The sequence below is a fragment of the Vipera ursinii genome (assembly GCF_947247035.1).
Source record: "Vipera ursinii genome assembly, chromosome: 16".
Lineage (NCBI taxonomy): Eukaryota > Metazoa > Chordata > Lepidosauria > Squamata > Viperidae > Vipera > Vipera ursinii.
In genome coordinates, this window is record NC_139529.1 from 8,140,940 (window position 1) to 8,160,526 (window position 19,587).

At 48.0% G+C, this 19,587-nt stretch overlaps 1 protein-coding gene across 1 annotated transcript; it reads right to left on the bottom strand.

Moving 5' to 3' along the window:
- Positions 1-569: 569 nt before the first annotated feature.
- Positions 570-13,942, bottom strand: PRDM12 (PR/SET domain 12; the record flags this gene model as incomplete). Its single annotated transcript, XM_083375335.1, has 5 exons — positions 570-3,090; positions 4,023-4,134; positions 6,650-6,799; positions 8,667-8,857; positions 13,681-13,942. The coding sequence occupies 5 exons, from the start codon at positions 13,940-13,942 to the stop codon at positions 2,708-2,710; spliced, it is 1,098 nt and encodes a 365-aa protein (XP_083231461.1). The 3' UTR covers positions 570-2,707.
- Between the last annotated feature and the right edge of the window lie 5,645 nt (positions 13,943-19,587).

Sequence of the window (19,587 nt, forward strand, 5' to 3'; positions counted from 1 at the left end):
AGACGCTTGTTAAGTGGATCTGCCTTCCCCGTTGAGGTTGCCTGTCAGAAGGTCGCCAAAGGGGATCACGTGACCCCGCAACCGTCATAAATAACTATCTTTGAACGGTCACTAAATAATCTGTTGTAACTTGAGGACTAGCTGTACCCAGTTCCATTTCCCTTCCTTTGGACGAGTCCACCAAGAACAAAAAAAAAATGCTTTTCTACGTGGGCAAACTTTGAATTTCATACATTTATAGATTGACAGAATCACAGGCTTGGAAGGTTTTGTCAAAAGAAGCCAATTGTGACAGGATTCACACATTTCTCTACATCATGGGTGTCAAACTCGCCACGTCACCTGCCGTGCCACAATGTGTCGTGAGTTTTTTTGCATTGCCGGAGATGGGGGTTAGGGTGCTTTCCTTAAAATCAAAGGAAAAAAAATCAGCCCAGGCTAGCAAACGGAATAACGAGGACTGGGAACTTGAAATCACCAGTTCCCTTATTCCCGGAACACAGCACTTGTAAATTAACTGTCCTAAAAAGCTTTTCATGCCGCAATGTCATATTTTGTTCGTGTTTTATTATTGTTCTTTATTTAGAATACAAGAGCATGAGAGATACAAAGATATATTTATATTTATATATATTTATGTATTTACAGCTGTGTACATCATACAATTATTATATAATTGATATTAAAATGTTGGGGGGGGATTGTTTTGTTTTGTAAATAGGTGTTTTACATGATTTTATCTACAGGGTTAAAGTGACCGTTGTTTACTGTCCATTGACTACGGGTATGACGATTCAAGACATCCTTATCTGAAGAAGATTTTCAGAAGCAGCCGGGCATTTTCGCATTTCTTAAAAATGCATTTTTTTTACAAAAAGTCCGTTCCTGATTCCCATTTCGGTCCGGTGACGGGAATCAGGTAAAGAAACTGTTTCTTCTGTATGCCAAAGGTTGCAGTATCAAGCTTCTGCAGAACTTCGATTTGACAAAAGAGAGAAATTGCACTTTTTTTTTCCCCTCTGGGCAGACCTAGAAAGCTGCAATCCCAATATTACAAAGCTGAGTAAAATCCTTTCCTAAAACAAAGTCTTTGTTTTTATTTCAAGTCTTTTTTTTTCTCCTCCAAGTTTTAAACATGAGTGGGCAATGATTTTCTATCCACCAGACAAACTTACATGGGGGGGGGGGGGAGAGGCAGAAAAATTCGTGCCATGGGTGAAAACTATTTAAAGAAAAAAAAAGAGAGGCCATTTGCAAAGCTTATTAATTGATTTCCCCTCTGATTAATGCAGTGCAACCATCTTGCCTGGGCTGCGAAGCTAAGCAGGGTTAAGCCTGGTGAGTAGTTGGAGGGGACTGGAAGAAAGCAAGCAGATTTTATTCATTTGTTTAAAAATCCCTTTTGAACGGTGACCCAACAACGGAAGTCTTCAGAGCAGGTCTTTGTGTTTGGGGGGAAATGGGAATACCCCTGCCAACTAGGCTGATGTTATTTGCAGCTGGTCCTCGACTTATGATGGGAATTGGGACAGGAATTTCCATTGCTAAGGGATGCGGTCATTAAGCGAATTACACGTCGTTAAGCAAATGTGGCTTCCTGCACCGATTTTTCTTGTCAGAAGGCAGTTGGGAAGGTCGCAAATCACCACCACATAACCCCGGGATGCTGCAACCGTTGTAAATGTGAGCCACTTGTGAAGCGCCTGGATTGTGACTACATGACCGGGGGGACACAGCAATGTCATAAGTGTGAGGATGGCTCCTAAGTTACTTTGTTCAGTGCTATTGTAACTTTGAATAGTCACTATATGAATGGTCATAAGTGTGAGGACTACCGGTGGTTCCACGTTGCAGATGGGAGAAGGGAAAAACGCCACCTTGTGGCTGAAATGGGAAATTAGCAACAGAGGGAGAACTGCAGGCAGCCTAAAATAAAAGAATTTGCCCCAAATTAATTGTTCCTTTCTGGGAAATGATCTCTAGACTCAGGCAAGAAGCAAAAACACTAGACTGCAATCCTTTCTTAGGGATCTTTTTCTTTCTTTCTCTTTCTTTCTTTCTTTCTTTCTTTCTTTCTTTCTTTCTTTCTTTCTTTCTTTCTTCTTTCTTTCTTTCTTTCAATTTATATGCTCCCATCTTCCCTACAAGATGACTCTGAGCATCTTTCTTTCCTTCTTTCTTTCTTTCTTTCTTTCTTTCTTTCTTTCTTTCTTTCTTTCTTTCTTTCTTTCTTTCTTTCTTTCTTTCTTTCTTTCTTTCTTTCTTTCTTTCTTTCTCAACTCTGGAAAGCCTGAGGAGAAACCACTGGGCACAATTTGCCATTCCTTCTCACCCACCCACCCCCCGCCGCCTCTTTTGATGTCCCATTTCTACCACAACTTGCTTCCCCCCAACAGCTGCATCTCCCCAACTGGGGGGGCAGAAAACCTTCTTCCTTAGACCTCCCCCCACCCCAAAATGATCAAAATCCTTGTCTGGCTGCCTCAGAAGAGAAGCAAAAGCTCGGCTGCCGGGAACCGCATCTTCCCCAGCTGGAGCAGAGCTGAGATGGCTGTACAGTAACCCAGGCTTGGGTGTCCGACAGGGGCAGCCCAAGGCCCCCGGGGACCAGGCCACGGGGCCACAGAGACCGTTGCTCCCACCATGCAGCGTCGGCTTTCCCTGGAGGAAGCCGCCCTCCGTGTGCCCCGGGAGACTCCCCGGGCCCTCACAGCACCATGGTGGGGATGTGGTGGCCCAGAGCCGTGGGATGCGGCACTGGCAGGGCGGGTGAGTGGGGCTGCAGGGCTCCGTTGGGCGGACGGTGCCGGGCGCTTTTCTGGTGAGCCCGGAGGCCGGCCAGCTGCGAGTAGGCGCTCTGGCAGACCTGGCACTTGTAGGGCCGCTCTCCGGTGTGGAGCCGGACGTGGTTGCGCAGGGTGGAGGACTGGCTGAAGCGCCGGTTGCAGAAGCGGCAGATGAAGGGCTTATCCAGGGTGTGGATGCGCATGTGGGAGCGCAGGTTGCTGCGGGAGTTGAAGCCCCGGTGGCAGATGACGCACCGCATGCGGCCAATGGTGCTGATCCCGGCTTCGGCCACGTGGAAGTCCTCTGTTGTGGGAGGAGGGGAAGGAAGAAAGACAAACAAGGGGCGTAAGAGGGATCTTTGCACGGAGGGCTTTTCCCGACAGCAATGCCACGAGAGGCCTGGGCTAGGAGATCAAGAGAGCTTCAGGAATGGAGAGATTAGATTTGGCCCCTGGAGAAGTTTATCCATCCACTCCTCCCTCTCTCTCTCCATCCATGTCATTCATATCCATCCATCCATCCCTCTTATCTATCCGTTTCATCTCTCTATCTATCCAAGTCATTCATCTCTGCCTATCGATTCATCTGCCTATCCATCCATGTCACCTAAGTGGAGGTGGTAAAAAGGTAAAGGTTCCCCCGCACATGCGTGCTAGTCGTTTCCAACTAGGGGCCGGTGCTCATCTCTGTTTCAAAGCCGAAGAGCCAGCGCTTGTCCGAGGACGTCTCCGTGGTCACGTGACTAGACGCCAAAGGCGCACGGAACGCTGTTCCCTTCCCACCGTGGTGGTCCCTATTTTTCTACTTGCATTTTTACGTGCTTTCGAACTGCTAGGTTGGCAGAAGCTGGGACGCGTAACAGGCACTCACTCTGCTACGCGGCACTCGGGATTCGACCCGCCAAACTGCCGACCTTCTGATCGACAAGCTCAGCGTCCTCACCCACTGAGCCACCCTTAAGTGGAGGTGGAAGAGTCGGCAAAGGGAGAGGACCTGCGTTCTCCCCGCCCTGCAACAATTAGGGCCTCTGTCCTATCCGTGACTGCAATTTGCCTCTGTCGTTAAAGCATGAACTGTGGCGGGTGCAAAGGACACCCTTAGAGCTCTTGGGGGGCTGATGTCAGGGCAGCTGCGATGTCTGGGTGGCTTGTCAAGCCAGAGCTTGACCCCGAGTCTTCCAGGCGTGGCCCGGAAAGATCCTGCCGACGCCAAAGGGAAGCCAGCCGTCTCCTCACCGTGTTTGCTCTTCTTTTGCTCCTCTTCAAGGCCCAGCACTCCAGGAATGCCCAGGAAAGTGTTGTGGGAGTTTCCATACCAGACCAGCAGCTCTTGATCTGGGGGGATCATCTGGAGGGAAAGGAGAGAAGACAGAACAGGTGATTCACTTAACAACGGTGGCAAGAAATGGGGCCAAAATTCACTTTAAAAGTGAAGTTTCGCTTCGCGAGAGAAATTTTGGGCTCAGATCTGGCCGTATGTCGAGGACCGCCTGCAAACACCGTTTTGATGCTCTGAGGAAGCCGACCAAACGAAGCAGGATAAAGTCACAGCTAGCGTGGGGCTTCTTCCCTCCCGTTTAATCTTTTAATTATAATAATAGCTTTAAAAATTAGCCAAATGCAGCCAGGAGGCACCTGGAAAAGCAGCCCCCGCCCCCCCCGCCTCAATTCTCACTCAGCTCTTCCGAGGCGCCTACGGCTAAAAAAATTAGGACTGCAAGGCCAAGCCAATTAATTAAGTCAGTTTAAAGGTAGCTCTAAGGAACCGGTTCGCTGTAAGGTGGAAAGTATTTGTTTTGTGAGTTTAAAAACATCCAAACAGCATCAAATGAGATTTAATTTTTCATGCCGTAGAGAAGTACTTTTGGTGCTGGGGTTTCCCCCCCCCCCCTTTTAATTGATTTTTAATGCAGGTGTTCACGTGAGCCGCAGGCAGCAAGACACAGTGTGGGCTTGTGAGGGTTTGCGTGTGAAATGACAGACGCCGCACCTTCTAATAGGTATGAAATCCTTCCTGTGATTTTGCACCTATTAGAAGCAAATATCTGTCCTGTGATTGTCAGGAGTTAGATGCAACAATTTCTTTCTTTTTTTTTAAAAAAAGAGGATTTCTGCTGATGGCTTAAGGTCCTGACAGCTTCACATCTTTGTCCCGTGTCCTATTTTCATGTTTGGTCTCTTTGACTGTCACATCGCTGGCATTATCTCTCTTTTTTGTGGGTTGCCAAAGAAATAAGCCGCGGATTGCCATCAACAAGCATTTGAAATCCTCTAGAAAAGGAAGAGAGAAAAGAGAGAGAGAGAGAGAGAGAGAGACTGGAGATTTTTTTTTTCTTCTTCTCCAAAGAGGCTCGTGGGATTCTTAACTGTTATTTTTCCCATTAGGAAGCCCAACCTAAGCCATAAAAGAAATGCGGCACCTCGTAATAACAGTACTTAGTTCATGCGCAGCACGGAATCACCGAGATTGAGAATGCGCAAGGAGGCACCACAAACATTGCAACCTGTTAGCGGGTGCGTTGCTCTTTTGCGTGGCCTGGAATTTTAGCATTTTCAAACTGCACAGCCATTAAGGTTGTTCAATCGATCAACGGAGGCTTTAAAGTGCAGTTCTCAACAGCTCGGTTCACAACAAGCCAAGGGAAATTGTGACACCCGGAGATCATTTTTAAACTTAGTTCCTTTTTTTAAAAAAAAACGGCAGACTGCCACTTAGCAAGCAAACTCAGATGTGGCTCGCTTCTTCAGCCCGAACTCATCTAAAATAAACAACTTTTGTGACAGAGGATGCCTTTCCTTTTGGTGCAGCAGCCCAAGAGGCTGCTGTAAAAATGACGACAGGGCTAAGAAATTAAAAAAAGAAAAGAAAAGATTTCTTTTCTTTGGGAAAACCAAACGGAACCGGTTTCTGTAAATACACGGAGTCCTCGGCTTATGACCTTACTTGAGATCAGAACCAATAAGCAGAGCAGAAGATGCAAAGTTGAAATAAGGAAGAATTTCCCGGCCTTGGAAGCCAATGAAGCCATGGCCAGCTCCCTCCTGGAACTGCGGCCTCCCCATCGTTGAAGGAGGTCAAGCAGAGGCTGAAAACAGTTGATATAAGGGTTCTGGATTGGTCTAGAAGACCCCAGGGTCCCGTATTCTATGTTCCTTTGATGGTTCTCCATAGTTCCTGCTCGAAGGACAAGGACCAACGAGCAGAGTGGAGGCTCTCTTGAGAGAGAAACAACGTCAAAATAAGGAAGAGCTTCCTGGCTGTGGCCGCTAAGAAGCAGTGGTCCAGCCTATCTCCTGGAGATGTGTGGTTTCAAGCAAAGATTGGGCAGGCATTGTCTGGGATGGTCTGAGAGTTCTGGATTGGACTAGCACAGGGGTAGGCAACCTCAGCTCTTTGATGACTCATGGACTTCAACTCCCAGAATTCCTGAGCCAGCTGCTGGCTCAGGAATTCTGGGAGTTGAAGTCCATGAGTCATCAAAGAGCCGAGGTTGCCTACCTCTGGACTAGCACCTTCAAGATCCCTTCCAACCCAATGATTCTATGGCTCTATAAATCGATGGGTTATAGGTTGGACTAGATGACCTCCAAGGTCCCTTCCAACTTACTGATGATGATGATGATGATGATGATGATGATGATGACACAATGATATTATAGTTCTACGAATCCACGTCCTGTGATTCTATTTTACTATGTTACTACAATTCTATGAATCTACGTATGGTTCTATCACTATGATATTTTGGTTCTCTGAATCTATGGTTCTGTGGCTCTATGAGCGTATGAAAATAAGATGAAATAAAACAAAACACTGCCGGAGATCAGCTTTGCAAGGTAGTTTTGGCTGCCCCATTTCATACCTCAATGGCTTTGTAGAAAATGCTGTTTCCAATCTGGACCACTTCCAAATTCTGTTCCTGTTCGTTCCGGGCGCATTTGATGTTCCAACTGCGATGATCTTCCTGGCTCGCATCAATGAAGTATCGAACCGTCCCATCTTCATTGAAGACCTGGGGTTAAAAAAACCAAATGATTAGTCCTGTTTTTTTTAAAAAAAGAAGAAATCTTCAATATCTAATCCTTTATTGACTAAGCCATTAAACCGCCGTATCTCTATCTTGGCAGGTGGACTTCAACTTCTAAGAGTCCGTGGAAACACATCCTGATTAACCTGGTTAGGAATAGGCAAACATCTTGGGCATTAACCCTTTTTAATTTTCTTTCCTGCGTGAGCCACTCAGCAATGGCTCAGGGTATCTTCTAGTTTAGAAAATCTCTCTCCTGTAGAAATTGAAAAACTTGCAGGGAGCAAAAAGAAAGAGAAGCGAGGTTGCCAGGAGAAGTAAAGAAGAAAAACATTGCAAAGAGAGGCAAAAGGAAGAAAACTCGCAAAGGGAAATAAAGAAAGCAGAAAACGTTCGAAGGAAAAAGAAAAAGGTCTCGGGAGCACCAATGGGTTGGAAACGGAGCTGCAGTGATGCTGATCCGCTGTCAGTTGTGGAATATCCTAAGTGGGCTTTGCAAAAGGTTTCCTCCGCAGAATTCAAGAGCACGAGCGGGAAGAAATGTATTCAGTTTCACACTTTGCCAATCAAATGGGAAACATCCAGAAAATAGGCTTATTCTTCCATTCAAACTGCACACGGAAAGGCCTCCATTCTGGGGAACGGCACATTAGGAGGCATTCGGGAAGAAATTACTTTTTTAAAAAAAAAATGTAACTCGCAAAGCCTAGCTACTTGCAAAAGTAGGTGCCTGTTAGGAAAAGCTTTGCAGAAAGCATGCATCCCAAGAACTGGGGGGGGGGGGGAAACGTACAAATTTAAATGCATGTATTTATAGGCCTGTATCTCCCACCAAATAGATAGAGAATGAACTGAAGTGCGAGGCGGAGGGGGAAAAAATCCTTGAGCTTAATAGGCAGATTCCTTTATGCCCAGGTTGAATAGCTGTCATTTGCCTTCATTTATGGAGTTTTGAATAAAGCAAATATTAGAAAGGCACCATTATGTCTCTAATGGCAGCTTAAAACACACATTCAGCTCCTTATTCTCAAGATAGGTAACAAAAACCAGCGACTTCATTCATAGAGCAGGCGAAGCTGGGCTGGTTTTAACTTGGTTTCTTTTTAGCTGCGTCGGTCTCTGAATTCAGCCTCTTTTCCTAGCTTAAGGGTTCAGGACTACAATTAATATTTATTAATATTTAACATGGTTACTGATTTTACCTGTTTTCTGCAGGGGCACAGAACCACAAGCCACCATAAATTAACCAAAGATGACTGTAAGCAACCAGAATTATCCTGTGGTAATAGGGGTGGCCAATAAATTTTACAAACAAACAAACAGGCTGGATTCTGACAACCTCTCAACATCCAATTAACCAAATAAAAACTAACCAGAATCAGAATGTGGTGAGACTGGAGCCAGTCTCCGAGCAGGACAAGTGTGAGTTCAGGCAGTCCCGACTTATGGTGACAGCAGAGCCCAAACTCTCTTTTGCTAATCAATATGGTTGCTAAATGGGTTGTGTCCATTTGACAACCTCTTTTGCCACAGCTGTGAAGTGGATCCCTGCAGTTGTTAAGTTAGTAACATGGCTGTTAAGTGAATCTGCCTTCCCCGCTGACTTTGCTGGTCGCAAAAGGGGATGACGTGACTTGGGGACCGTACAACAGGCGTAAGTGCATGCCAGTTGCCGAGCCTCTGAATGTGGATCGCGTGAGCAGAGAGATGCGGCAATGGTCGTAAAGTGTGAAAAGCGGTCCCGATTCACTTTTTTCAGTGCTGTTGTAACTCTGAACAGTCACTAAACAAGTTAAGTCGAGGACTACGGATCAATCAAGGTGTGTCACCCAAGCCGTGAGTCCGCCTTTACCTCCCACATGAGGCTGTTGTTCTTGCAGAGGTCCACGTGCTCAGGAGAGATGATCCGGCCCGTAAAAGGTCCCATCTCGGTGCCGGCCTTGATCCAGGTTTTGGAGAAGATGCCCAAGCCCTCCGCAGGGATGGAGCTCTGGGCGATAATGACCTCAGAGGGCAGGACAAGGCTGGAGAGCTTCTGGACTTCTGGACACGAGAGAATCAGCAAGGGAGGGAGAGATTAACCACACCAGAATCACAGAGGGGACCTTGGAGGTCTTCTAGCTGTTTTTTACAAAAAATGAGAAAACACAACAGGAAACACAATGCTCACAAAAGTGCAATTAACACCACAGAAGTGCTCCCTTCATCTGGGTTAACCGCCACACTTTGTCCTGGTTTCTTCAACCAGGGTTTGCCACCATCACCTAGATTTGCCCATCCTGCAAAGGTGGACCGGCTTGGCCGCTTCATCAATGAAGGAATCCTAGTTTGCACTCTGACCTACAACCTAAGCCATCCCATCATCTCCAAATTGTGTGCCCCACCCCCCAGGAGGCTACGCTGAAGCAGAACAAGCCACAACCTCGTTGGCACCCACCGATGAAAACCCAATGGCTAAATTGCTCAGGGCAGCATTTTAACTGATGCAGGCAAGTCCTCTGACAATAAGAAAATATGTTTGATTTAGCCAAATTAATCCTCCGTCAAAACTGGCTGCAAAAAAAAAATGGGGAAAAATATTAGGGAAGGAATAAACCGCTTGGCAATGTGGCACAAGCTGGGAAATGCAATTTGGTTGGTTTTTAGATTTAGGGATTCCTAAAAAAAAAAAAAACCCGCTCTTCCAAATGCAGACAGCTTGTGCATCCAGGAAAGTTGTGTTAATGAGCCACACAAAGAGGTCCAGTCTTTCTCACTGGTCAAGAGAGATAGGTCAGCGTGAATTTGCCAATAAAGCATCTATCAGGTGTTCTCATACAGTTTTGTTAAGCTGTAGATGTGAACACCTTGGGTCAATCAATCAATCAATCAATCACCAACCCATTTTGCAGTTCTATTTTCCTATGGAAAATTCAAGGTCATGCCCCTTGTAATGTCCACTAAGCTCACTTAGAGACTGTCCAGTAGAAAGGAGAAAAAAATTAGCTATCTGTCAGCTGATCGAAGCATCCACAGATGTTCTCGGATGAACCGTGTTTTGCAGTGCCACAGATATTGTCAAGGAAATACGCACAATCCACAGTTTGTATTTCCTAGGATCTATGTTACATGCCCAGGTCCTTTTTGATTTGATATAATCCACTCCTTGTTGATGTAAGAATATAGATGAGAGAATCCCATAGCATTATGTACCACGTAAAAATGGACGTGTAACAAACTTGGGTAGCCTCTATGTTGCTAACACACCCGTGTTTGATGAGTTCCACCTTCCTTTAAATGCTAACAGGGTTAAGATGGGAATCAGACAAATGTTTGCAAACATGATTGTCTCTGAGAAAGATCAAGACACGCTAAAGAGAACTGAAGCTGAGCACAATCAGGGGTAACATGGAGATGATAGGGAGAAATTCAGCACCCCAGCCTCTTAGAAGCCAGATGCAGAAAGCTAATTGAGGTAATCAGGTGTGGTAAATGCTTGGAATTGAAAACCGATTGCGTGGCACATTTTTATTAATTAGGGCTGGTGGCGCAGTCAGCCAGATGTTCAGACTGGATCTGGCATTTTTGTCCATCTACCAAGTGCTTGCCGAGCACCTGGGATAGGCAGGTGTGGATGTTTGATGGGGTTACAAATGTTGTCGCAGGATGAAAGCCGTTGCTGATCAAGCCGCCTTTTGCAATTGACCGATGGTGAATTTGTCAATGCCGATGGGGTTCAAAAGGTGCTCCAGATGTTTTGGAATTGCACCCAAGGCGCCTACAACTATTGGTACTTTATTACCAAATTTATTTGCCGCCCATCTCACAGTTCAGGGCGCTTCTGAGTGACATAATCAATCAATCAATTCAATTCAATCAATCAAAAAATTAATTTCCAAGCCATCCATCAGCCATTACCTCTTCTATAACTAGGATCGCACATAGAAACACACACATCCACACACTGCCTTCCTCACAATTGCAAACTGCAAACACACCCTGCCACTATCAACATTAATTTAATTTATTTATTCGCCCAAAGACCAAAGTATTTGTTTCTAAAATGTTCACCTCTGATTTGGGGGTATCTGGAACACCAGACCCAAGGTGCTAGTCCATTTTATGCCTCTGTTGGAAGCAAATTACTGGGGTACATCAAGACTTGCTTGGATCTAAAAGGACCCTTCTCTTTTTAAAACCATCCTGAAAAATACACTTATATACAGCGTAAAAAAGTATAAATCTCAAGGATAGGCGGAATATCTTTTCTATCATGGCAGACTCGTTGCTAAAATTATTACCCACCCCACAGCTTCCTCTTTTGCAAATGCCACATGATTTGAGGTGTGTCGCATGCCCGTGGGGTAAACAAGGGCGCAATGCACAATACAGGACACACTTGTCGTGAAGTTATGGCCAGGGTCACACACTCAGCCCGAAATGGCACACTCAGGCGGATTTGCTATGGCTGAGATCTGAAAAAGAGAGCGATCAAATGGATGAAGTTTGCACAAGGGACCTCATTTTTGAGATGCATGGAGTGTCAATCATCAGATGTCAAATTTGAGACCTCCTCATTGCCTCTAAAGGGTCTTTTCTCCAAAGGCATCCATCCAACTCAAAAAAAAAAGAGGGGGGGGGATTTTAAATCAGTGTTCAACTTTTCTTTTTTCTTTCTGCACACATCTCCACTGCTGGCCCTTTTTACCTCTCTGTGGGCTTTCTAAGAGATATCTTCCCCCACCCTTGCTGAAAATCCCCACCCACCCTGTATTTGAACCAGACCTGACTCCCATGCGGCAACTTTGTGCGCCCTCTTGCAAGATTGTAACCTGTGGCATCCTTAGATTATTATTTTTCTCACTGATCTCCACAGCTCCCCACGGGCTCCATGCTGCTTCATTTTGCAGCTCTCGTCCCGGGGAAAAGTGGAACAAGGACCGGGCTTTAAAAATAGCCCATCTGCAACAAGGCTACCTGGTAAGATGGCCCAAAAACGAACATGAGAGAGAGAGGGAGAGGAGGAAAAAAAATCTTCAAGAAGTGAAGAGTGTGGGGTTAAATGGTGCCACGGCATTGCATAAAGCAATTTGTCACGCTGTTTAAAGTGATCCGCATTCATTCAGGGCCCTTAGAAGGAAAATGGCTAATTCTAAATTCATTAGCCTTTAGAGAATGCTGTCGGCCAACACTGGGCAGAACTGAAAGGCCCAAGAAACGTGTTTTAAAAGGCGCAGGAATTTCTGGCGACAAAATGGGAGAGATTAGTGGGCTGACATCTTTTGAAAGGAAACAGAATGGAGTTTTCACGGTAGATTAAGAAAGGAACAGTAATCTTTTGGGGTGTTTGGGGGTGAGGAGGGGGGGGAAAAGAAAGACCAGGGCATCCCAAATGCCAAAGGCGGGGAGGGGAATTGCTTGTCCTGAGTTTGATGAATGAAGAGTAAGGACCTGAGACAGGTTAAAGAAAAGAAAATGGTCCCAACAACTTTTAAAGTTCTCAGTTTAAGTGGGAACAGCCCCCCCCCACTCCTTTAAGGTCAGGCCCAAGTTAACTAAATGAATTTAAAATCTTTTTTTTATCAGTCAACTGCTATTACACGCCTAATAAACCTTTAAATGCCTGGAGCTTTTTTTGTTTAAAGTGAAGCCAGAAATAGACTAGAAGGGGAAACCTGAGTGGGGAAAGAAGGATTATTATGAGGATCCTGATTTTTTGAAAGCTTTGGAGAAAAGCGCCACGAAACCTGAGCTCATCAGTCTTGCGGAGGCGGAAAAGAAAGATCTTGAAGGTGGGGGGGAAAGAGGAAAAAGTTTTGGTTCTATGTTTAAAATAATCAGGAAGAGGCTGAAACTTCAGCCATTAAGTAGAAGCTAAAGAATGAAGCTTTTTTGGGTGTTCAGGAGATTTATGATTCTTTTTAAAAATATTTTCTCTGGGAGGATTTGGTAGATCAGAAGGAGTTGCTCCGGATTTGATCGGGAGGGAGAGAGAAAAGAAAAGAAAAGAAAAGAAAAGAAACGAAAAGAAAAGAAAAAAAGAAAAGAGAAGAAAAGAGAAAAGGCAGGATTCACACTAGAATGGGTCCCAATGGATTGTTCCGGGGTCAAGCGGTTGTGTGAATTAGGCTTTTATGTAAACTAAACTATGATGTAGTTGGTGGAGCATTGCAGGCTCTGTTTGGGATGGGTTTTTTTTGCGGGGGAAGGGATTATTTCAAGGTTGTGTGAACTCAGTTTCATAGTCTCAACACGGGGGGGGGCGGTGTGGGTTGGGGAAGGTGGTGGTGACTTTAATTTTAGATTTTAATTTTAATTCTTTAATTCGTGTCTTCTTTTAAACTTTGCATACACAAAGAGGACAGGGCTTGTGGCAAATCCTGGACCTCCAGAACATCTAGATCCATCCACGGCACCCATACTAGGAACAAGACACACACGTGTAGACAAACCAACAAATGCACACAACTCCAGATGGGGATCCACTTTCAGACCTGGGTCCGTAGTAAAAATTGGAGTAGCTGGGTGTCGAAGACGCTCCTACAAATGAGAAACTGCGTGGCTTGGCTTCTTGGGTCGAAAGACCCCCTAGCCGGGGTCTTTCTCACCACACGTCGGTCTTCGGAGGGTCCAACCTGCGCAAAGCGCACACCTGTCCGACCCGGGTCCTAGCGCTCTCCGTGGCGTTTCCTCTCAAAAGCCAGAGAAGGAGAGAGCCACGGGCTTTCAGAATCCTGCAGCTCTCCCGTACACGTGTCGGCCTCCTCCCCACCCCGTTCCTGGGAAGAAGCAGAGCATTCACACGTGCAGATCGTTCTACCCTAGCTCCTGGGGGGGGCGGCCCCAAAAAACCCCACCAGAGGTTGGAAAAGAGAGGAAAAACTCACCCCCCGAGAAGGACTGAGCCAGGACCTCCGCCGTGAAGGCCGTTTTGGGGTTCCCGTGGCCGCCGCTAACGCCGCCCCCGGCCGCCGCCGCCGCCCCGGCGCTCTTCTCCTCCAGCAGCTGCTCGCCCAGGACGTTCCTCCAGCGGCCGTAGAGGAAGCTGTGCAGGATATCCGACGTGATCACCTCGGCCAGGGAGAGGCTGGGCGGCTTGAGCGCCCCTTTCAGCACCAGCGCCTCGGCCGGCATCACCGAGCCCATCATGCGGGAGGTCGGGCGGAGGGGCAGCCCCCCAGCCGATTGCCAGCTCCTGGCCGAAAGGCAGAGTCGGGGAGCCCACTGCGGGGTTGGTATATATGGGCTTGAGCGACCTTCCTAGCTGCTTATTAATGAACCCCCCCTCCACCCCTGACGTCGAGAGAGAGAGAGAGAGAGAGAGAGAGAGAGAGAGGCGAGGCGGCGGCCCCCTCCCTCTGGGAGAAAGGGCTGGGGGCTCGGCTGGGAGAGAGAGAGGCGGCTGGAGGCGAGGCTCCGCCGGCCTGAGCCCTCCCACCACAGGCGGGAGACTGGGCTCCCCCCCCAAAGACACCTGCTCCGCCAAGGTTCTTCGCAGAGCCGAGGAAAGAAAGGGGAGGGGGCGGCCGACCCGCCAGGCGGAAGAGAACCTCGGGAAGAAGGCAGCCTCAGTCGGAGGAGCCGACCCCACGCGCACCCGCTCACCTCCGCGGGGCAGCCAAGGCGCCTTGGGGTTCTTCTTCCTAATTCTCTCTCTCTCTCTTTTTTTGGGGGGGGAGCGCGGAGATTTCTTTTAGCCTCCAAAGGAACCGGGGTCCCCCATCATTTGTCCCTTGGGGTTCCCCCACCCTCGCCTGAGTCTTAGGGGCCGCGAAGACTAGCCGAGACGAGGCAGCTCCGGCGGAGCTGTTGGGCTAGCCGAGGGCGCGCCGGCGAAACGCCCGCCGTGAAATTGACGAGAAAGAAGGACGGGAATTGAGCGGCCTTTGGGAAAACCCGTTCCACATTTTAACCTGTGAGGGAAGGAGACAAAAGTCTCCGGCTTGGCCCCAGCCGCCCAATTTCGAGTCGCCGGCTTCTGCCGACACGCAACCCGCGCGCGACCCAAGCTCTCCCCCTGTCCGATCCTCAACACCTTACACCCGGGCGCGCAAGCGGGCTTGGGAGAATCCAACAGGTCCGATTCCCAAAGTTTTGTTCCGAGTCGGAGGGAATTTAAAAACAGCTTTCGGAGCGGGAGGGGGGAACGGACGGATGACGGGCGTCTGATTTGATTTATCTTTGCGATGTTCATTCGGGTGCGCCCCTTCCTTTGCCCAGGAGGAACAGGTCGCGCGTTTTCGAGGGGCGCGTCTCTTCCTTCGGGAGAGGAGGGGCGGGGTCCCTACCTCGCCCGAAAGAGCAAACTCAGACACACACACACACACACACACACACCCTCCACCTTGTGCGCTAAAAGAGGGTGGCAACTCAAGGAAACCAGCGCCGGACAAGACGGGCGCGCGCAAACGATGCGGGGCGCGCCCGGGAAAGAAAAGAGAGGCGCGTTTCCCCTGGAAGCGCTGTGGAAGCCACCCAGCGCGCCCCTCTTCAGGGCAGCCTCTGCCGAAGGATTGCGAGTTCGCGAACGCGCCTTTCAACTCGGAATCTTGGGTTGAGGGAAAACGGCCCCCCTCCCCCCAAAATTTACAGGGCTGGAAATTATAAGGGCAATGGAGGAGAGGAAGAGGTGGGGGGGAAATGAACCCCCCCTTGGAATTAAAAAAGAAATAAGATCAAATTAAATCACCTTTGGCGCTTTGTGCCTCTTCTATAACGAGAAGCAAAGATTAGACACAGAAGAGTAAAGGGAAAATAAGTTCGGATTTCATAAAAGGATAGGGAGTTGGGTTTTATTTTGTTCCTCTTTCTCGACACGCACGGGGGCAGCCACAATGGCAGGAACGGTTCTTGACTTGGGGGAATGGAAGTCCTTTAATTCGTTTGGTATCCAGAGAACGTTTATTCAGGAGGGAGAAAAGGAAAATAAACAACGAACGTCGGGAAAGGTGGATTTAAAATGCCAAAAAGCTTCCCGCTGTGCGTTAAGACAGTGAAAGAATAAAACAAGAGTTGGGTTTTTCAAAAGTCCCCCCCTCCCCAAAAAACTGGACAACAGGCTGATAGGCGGACTCAGAAATGACCCCACCCCACCCCCTAAACTGAACGCGGCTCGTTCCGGAGGAAAAGCTGCTCGGTAACCCCATCGCCACCCCAGGTTTAAACCAGAGATGGGGCTGATACAATTTGCCTAAACACAAACCAGGAAAAAACTAATCGCAGCGCTGAAAGAAAAGGAAAAAAAACTATGCTAGGTCCAAAATTTAAAGTTCTCTGCGAATTGGATTCAACGCAAGACCCCTAAAGTGAAAGTTAATTTTCGGAGGTCGCCAACCGATGAGGGATAAAACGGGGCGCGCGCACAAGTGGGGTGTCCTAAGGCCGGGTTGCTTCATCGACGCGACCCCAGTTCCCTGGTGAATGCACCCCTTCAGTAAACGGGCTGATCCTCCCCCCTTTCGTGACCCCAGATTTGACAACGCCACCTCCTTTGCGGCGGATGGACCTCATTTAAGCGAAGCTGAGAGAGGAGACCGAAAAAGATTCTCGAAGAGAGAGAGAGAAAAAATACTTTTTAAACAAATTTTCTCTGTTCCTTGGGCGAGAGGAGAGGGGAAGCCGCTCCGCAGTGAAAGCCGCAAAAGACCCCTTTGCCTCTCGAGGTCCCGCGACTATGCGGGGTTCACACGTTTTCAGGGGAACCCGCGAAACTCTTCGTTTCGCTTTGGTGAAAATAAACGGGTGGGTTTGGGGAGCCTGAGCCGACGCGCTTAAGAATAGGCTACAAGAAGTGAGCCGAGAGCCCAGCAACCCGGGTTCCCGCTTAGGGCCACGGGGGACCTGGCATTCTTTCACACGAGCTAGGACAGCAAAGGCTAAATGCGCCTTGCCTTGGCCTCTTTTTCCCTATAAATCGGGGTCTTTTGTGGGGGGGGGCGACTAAGAGCGTCCCAGGCGATCAAGATTTCCAAGTTTCATCGACTTCACACGTTAATATAAATATACCCCAGACGTTTACTTGGCTTCGAACTGATATTCGATTTATATTTCATAAATTCTTGTTTTTCGGGTGGATGGGGCGGCTGGCTAGGACTTTTCTTAGTCTGACCAGAACCGCCTGTGGCTATTTCTGTGGCTATTGATTTCCCAGAAAATTGGGGTGTTACATTGCCAGCCAAAACCAATAATTCGCCTTTGCGCTTTCCTAAGTCGAGCGTGCGTAAAGACGGGACGCTAGCCACGGGAAAATTTATCCCGAGCCAGGACTGGGTCCGTTTCAAGGAAAACCTTCCCGCGATGGAGGGAAAGAAAAGCGGCGGGACTAAAGGATAGGGCGCAGTCCATTTACTCGCGAATAAACTGATTCCGGAGGTGCCTCGGGATCCCGAAGACCTCCGCAGCCAAAGTAAGAGTAGATCGAAGAAAAAAATAGCAGGCAATCCGCCCTCTGGTTCCCAGTGTTCGTTATTCAGGGATAGACTGCCTTGAGACTGGAGGTTCTATTTGACCAGTAGGTGAAGTGTTGCCCGGGAAATCTGGGCCTCCCCTTCCCCAGCCCTCCAGCCTTTTGCAAGCACCAGCATGCTGTTATTTCTTCCACCCCAAATCTACCCGAGGGACGCTTCCGACCCCCGGTCTCCATCTCAAGGACTCTGAGCGTTTTAAAACAAGGTTTTCTTCTCTCTTTCAAAGAAAGAAAAGAAATAGAAGGATGAAGGATTTGAAAAGCAAGCCTGCAGCCTAGAAAAGACAAAAAGGGTGTGTGGGTGTGACCCAGGGGCTGGCCAATCTACCAAAGGTGGTCAAGAACCAGCTGACTGTAGAGCTAGAACAGGGAAGGGACCCTCAAAGCCATCTAGCCTGTTTCCAAGGTGCCAGGGAATTAATTAAACCAGTCCTGAGTTGTCAATCTTTTCTGAAAACCTCCAGAATTCTAGGATACAGTAAGAGAAGAAACTTTGATTTTCTTCAGAGATAATAAACCTGAGAACTATTAATCAGTGGAACGACCTGCCTCCAGAAGCTGTGGGTGCTCCATCACTGGAGGGTTTCAAGAGGAGATTGGACAGCCATGTGTCCGGAATGGTATAAGATCTCCTGCTCGAGAAGAGGGCTGGACTAGATGACCTCCAAAGTCCCTCTGTTAGTCTGCATTCTATTCCATTCTGGATTCGCACAATCTGCTGATCCATCAAACAACCAAACAGGGTGGCTTCTGACAACAGGAATCTGAATTCCTGTCTTTAGCCTTCGGAGATTTTTCTAGCGCTGCCTCATCCGACCTGGGGGAAGCCCACCTACGAACGAGGCCAGAGTTAAACCAAGCAGGGTGGAGAATTGTACCACCAAGAAAGAGGGAGGCGAAGGAGGGAGCGCCAGGATTAAGCCAAAATTCAAAACTCTCCCCCATTCTGGAACAAGGAATACATCAGGCCTTCCTAGCTGAGAGTCGGCATCTTGGGTTGCTCAGTCTGCACCCCAAAAATCCCGCACTCTCCGAGCTGCAGCATCTAAACCTCTGCTGAGTTTTCTTGGGGAGATGCAACGTTCAGCAGGCGGCAGAAGTGGCCGGCAGTGCCACCTCGGCTCCTGTGGCTGTCCAATCTCTGCTTGAAAATTGATGGGGCACCCACAACCTCTGGTGGAAGCCGTTCCACTGATTAATTGTTCTCACTGTCAGGAAATTTCTCTTTAACTCTAGGTCGGGTCTCTCCTTGGTTATTATAATCTTCCACCCAACAGTTCAAGTCTGTTATCTCTGTTTTAAAATCCCAGGTCCATCTTTGCCAAAGAAACCTATTTCACTGACGCTCATGCCCTACCTGGGGGCGGGGGGGGTTGGCTCACCCACTCAGAAAGGGAGTGTGCCAGGCGGCCTTGCAGGCACCCACTGCAGCCAACAGAGGGCGTCAGCGTAAATCAGCTTTTGTTTCTGGCAAACTAATTCTGGTTTTTGCTGGGGAGGTCCACAAATGAGGGCTGAGCCATACAGACAGACCCCTGGGGTGTACAGGGGTCGAACTGAAGCCCTGCAAAGAGCTCGCAGCAGATCTGGAACGCGTTCAGACATTACAGGCTTCTGTAAGATTTCCTCCCACAACAACAGCCCTGTGAGGTAGGCTGGGCTAAAACCAACTCTTTTTTTTCTCTCCTGAAACCAAATCTCTCTCTCTCTCTCTCTCTCTCTCTCTCTCTCTCTCTCTCTCTCTCTCTCCTGAAACCTGATCTTTTTCTTTCTCGCCCGAACCAAGTTGGTTTACCTTTAAACTTGAAATCCAACCCCCTCCCCTCAAATAAATAAATAAATAAATAAATAAATAAATAAATAAATAAAACCCCATCGGTGCCATTTCCACCCTCATCCCCTCCAATTTTGGCGTCTCCTCCCACCCCCTGTTGGAAAAAGAATTGGGGTTTCTGACCGTTTCCTTCGCCTGGCTTATCCCTCCGAAGTTAAATTTCCATAGGGGGGAAAAAAAAGAAGTCCACCCCACTTTTATTCATAGCCTTTAATAGACCAGCAGTTCTCTTTAGGCCCCATTGTTACCCCACTCTTCCCCTGTCTATATTCCCATAGTTCCTTCAGAAAGCTGTTAATATTCATTGATGTTAATAGAGAAACCCCAAGTATATCGCCGCATTGTTCAGAGGTGTTCATGGAACCAGCGAGTCAATAGGCAAAGTCCCTTTTCTCTCTCCCTCCTCGCCCGCCTCCCTCTCCTTTAGAGACAGGACATCTTTATCCCGGCTTTAGAGCCGGCCCGGTCCCCTATTCAGCGGCGGAGACCCCTCCC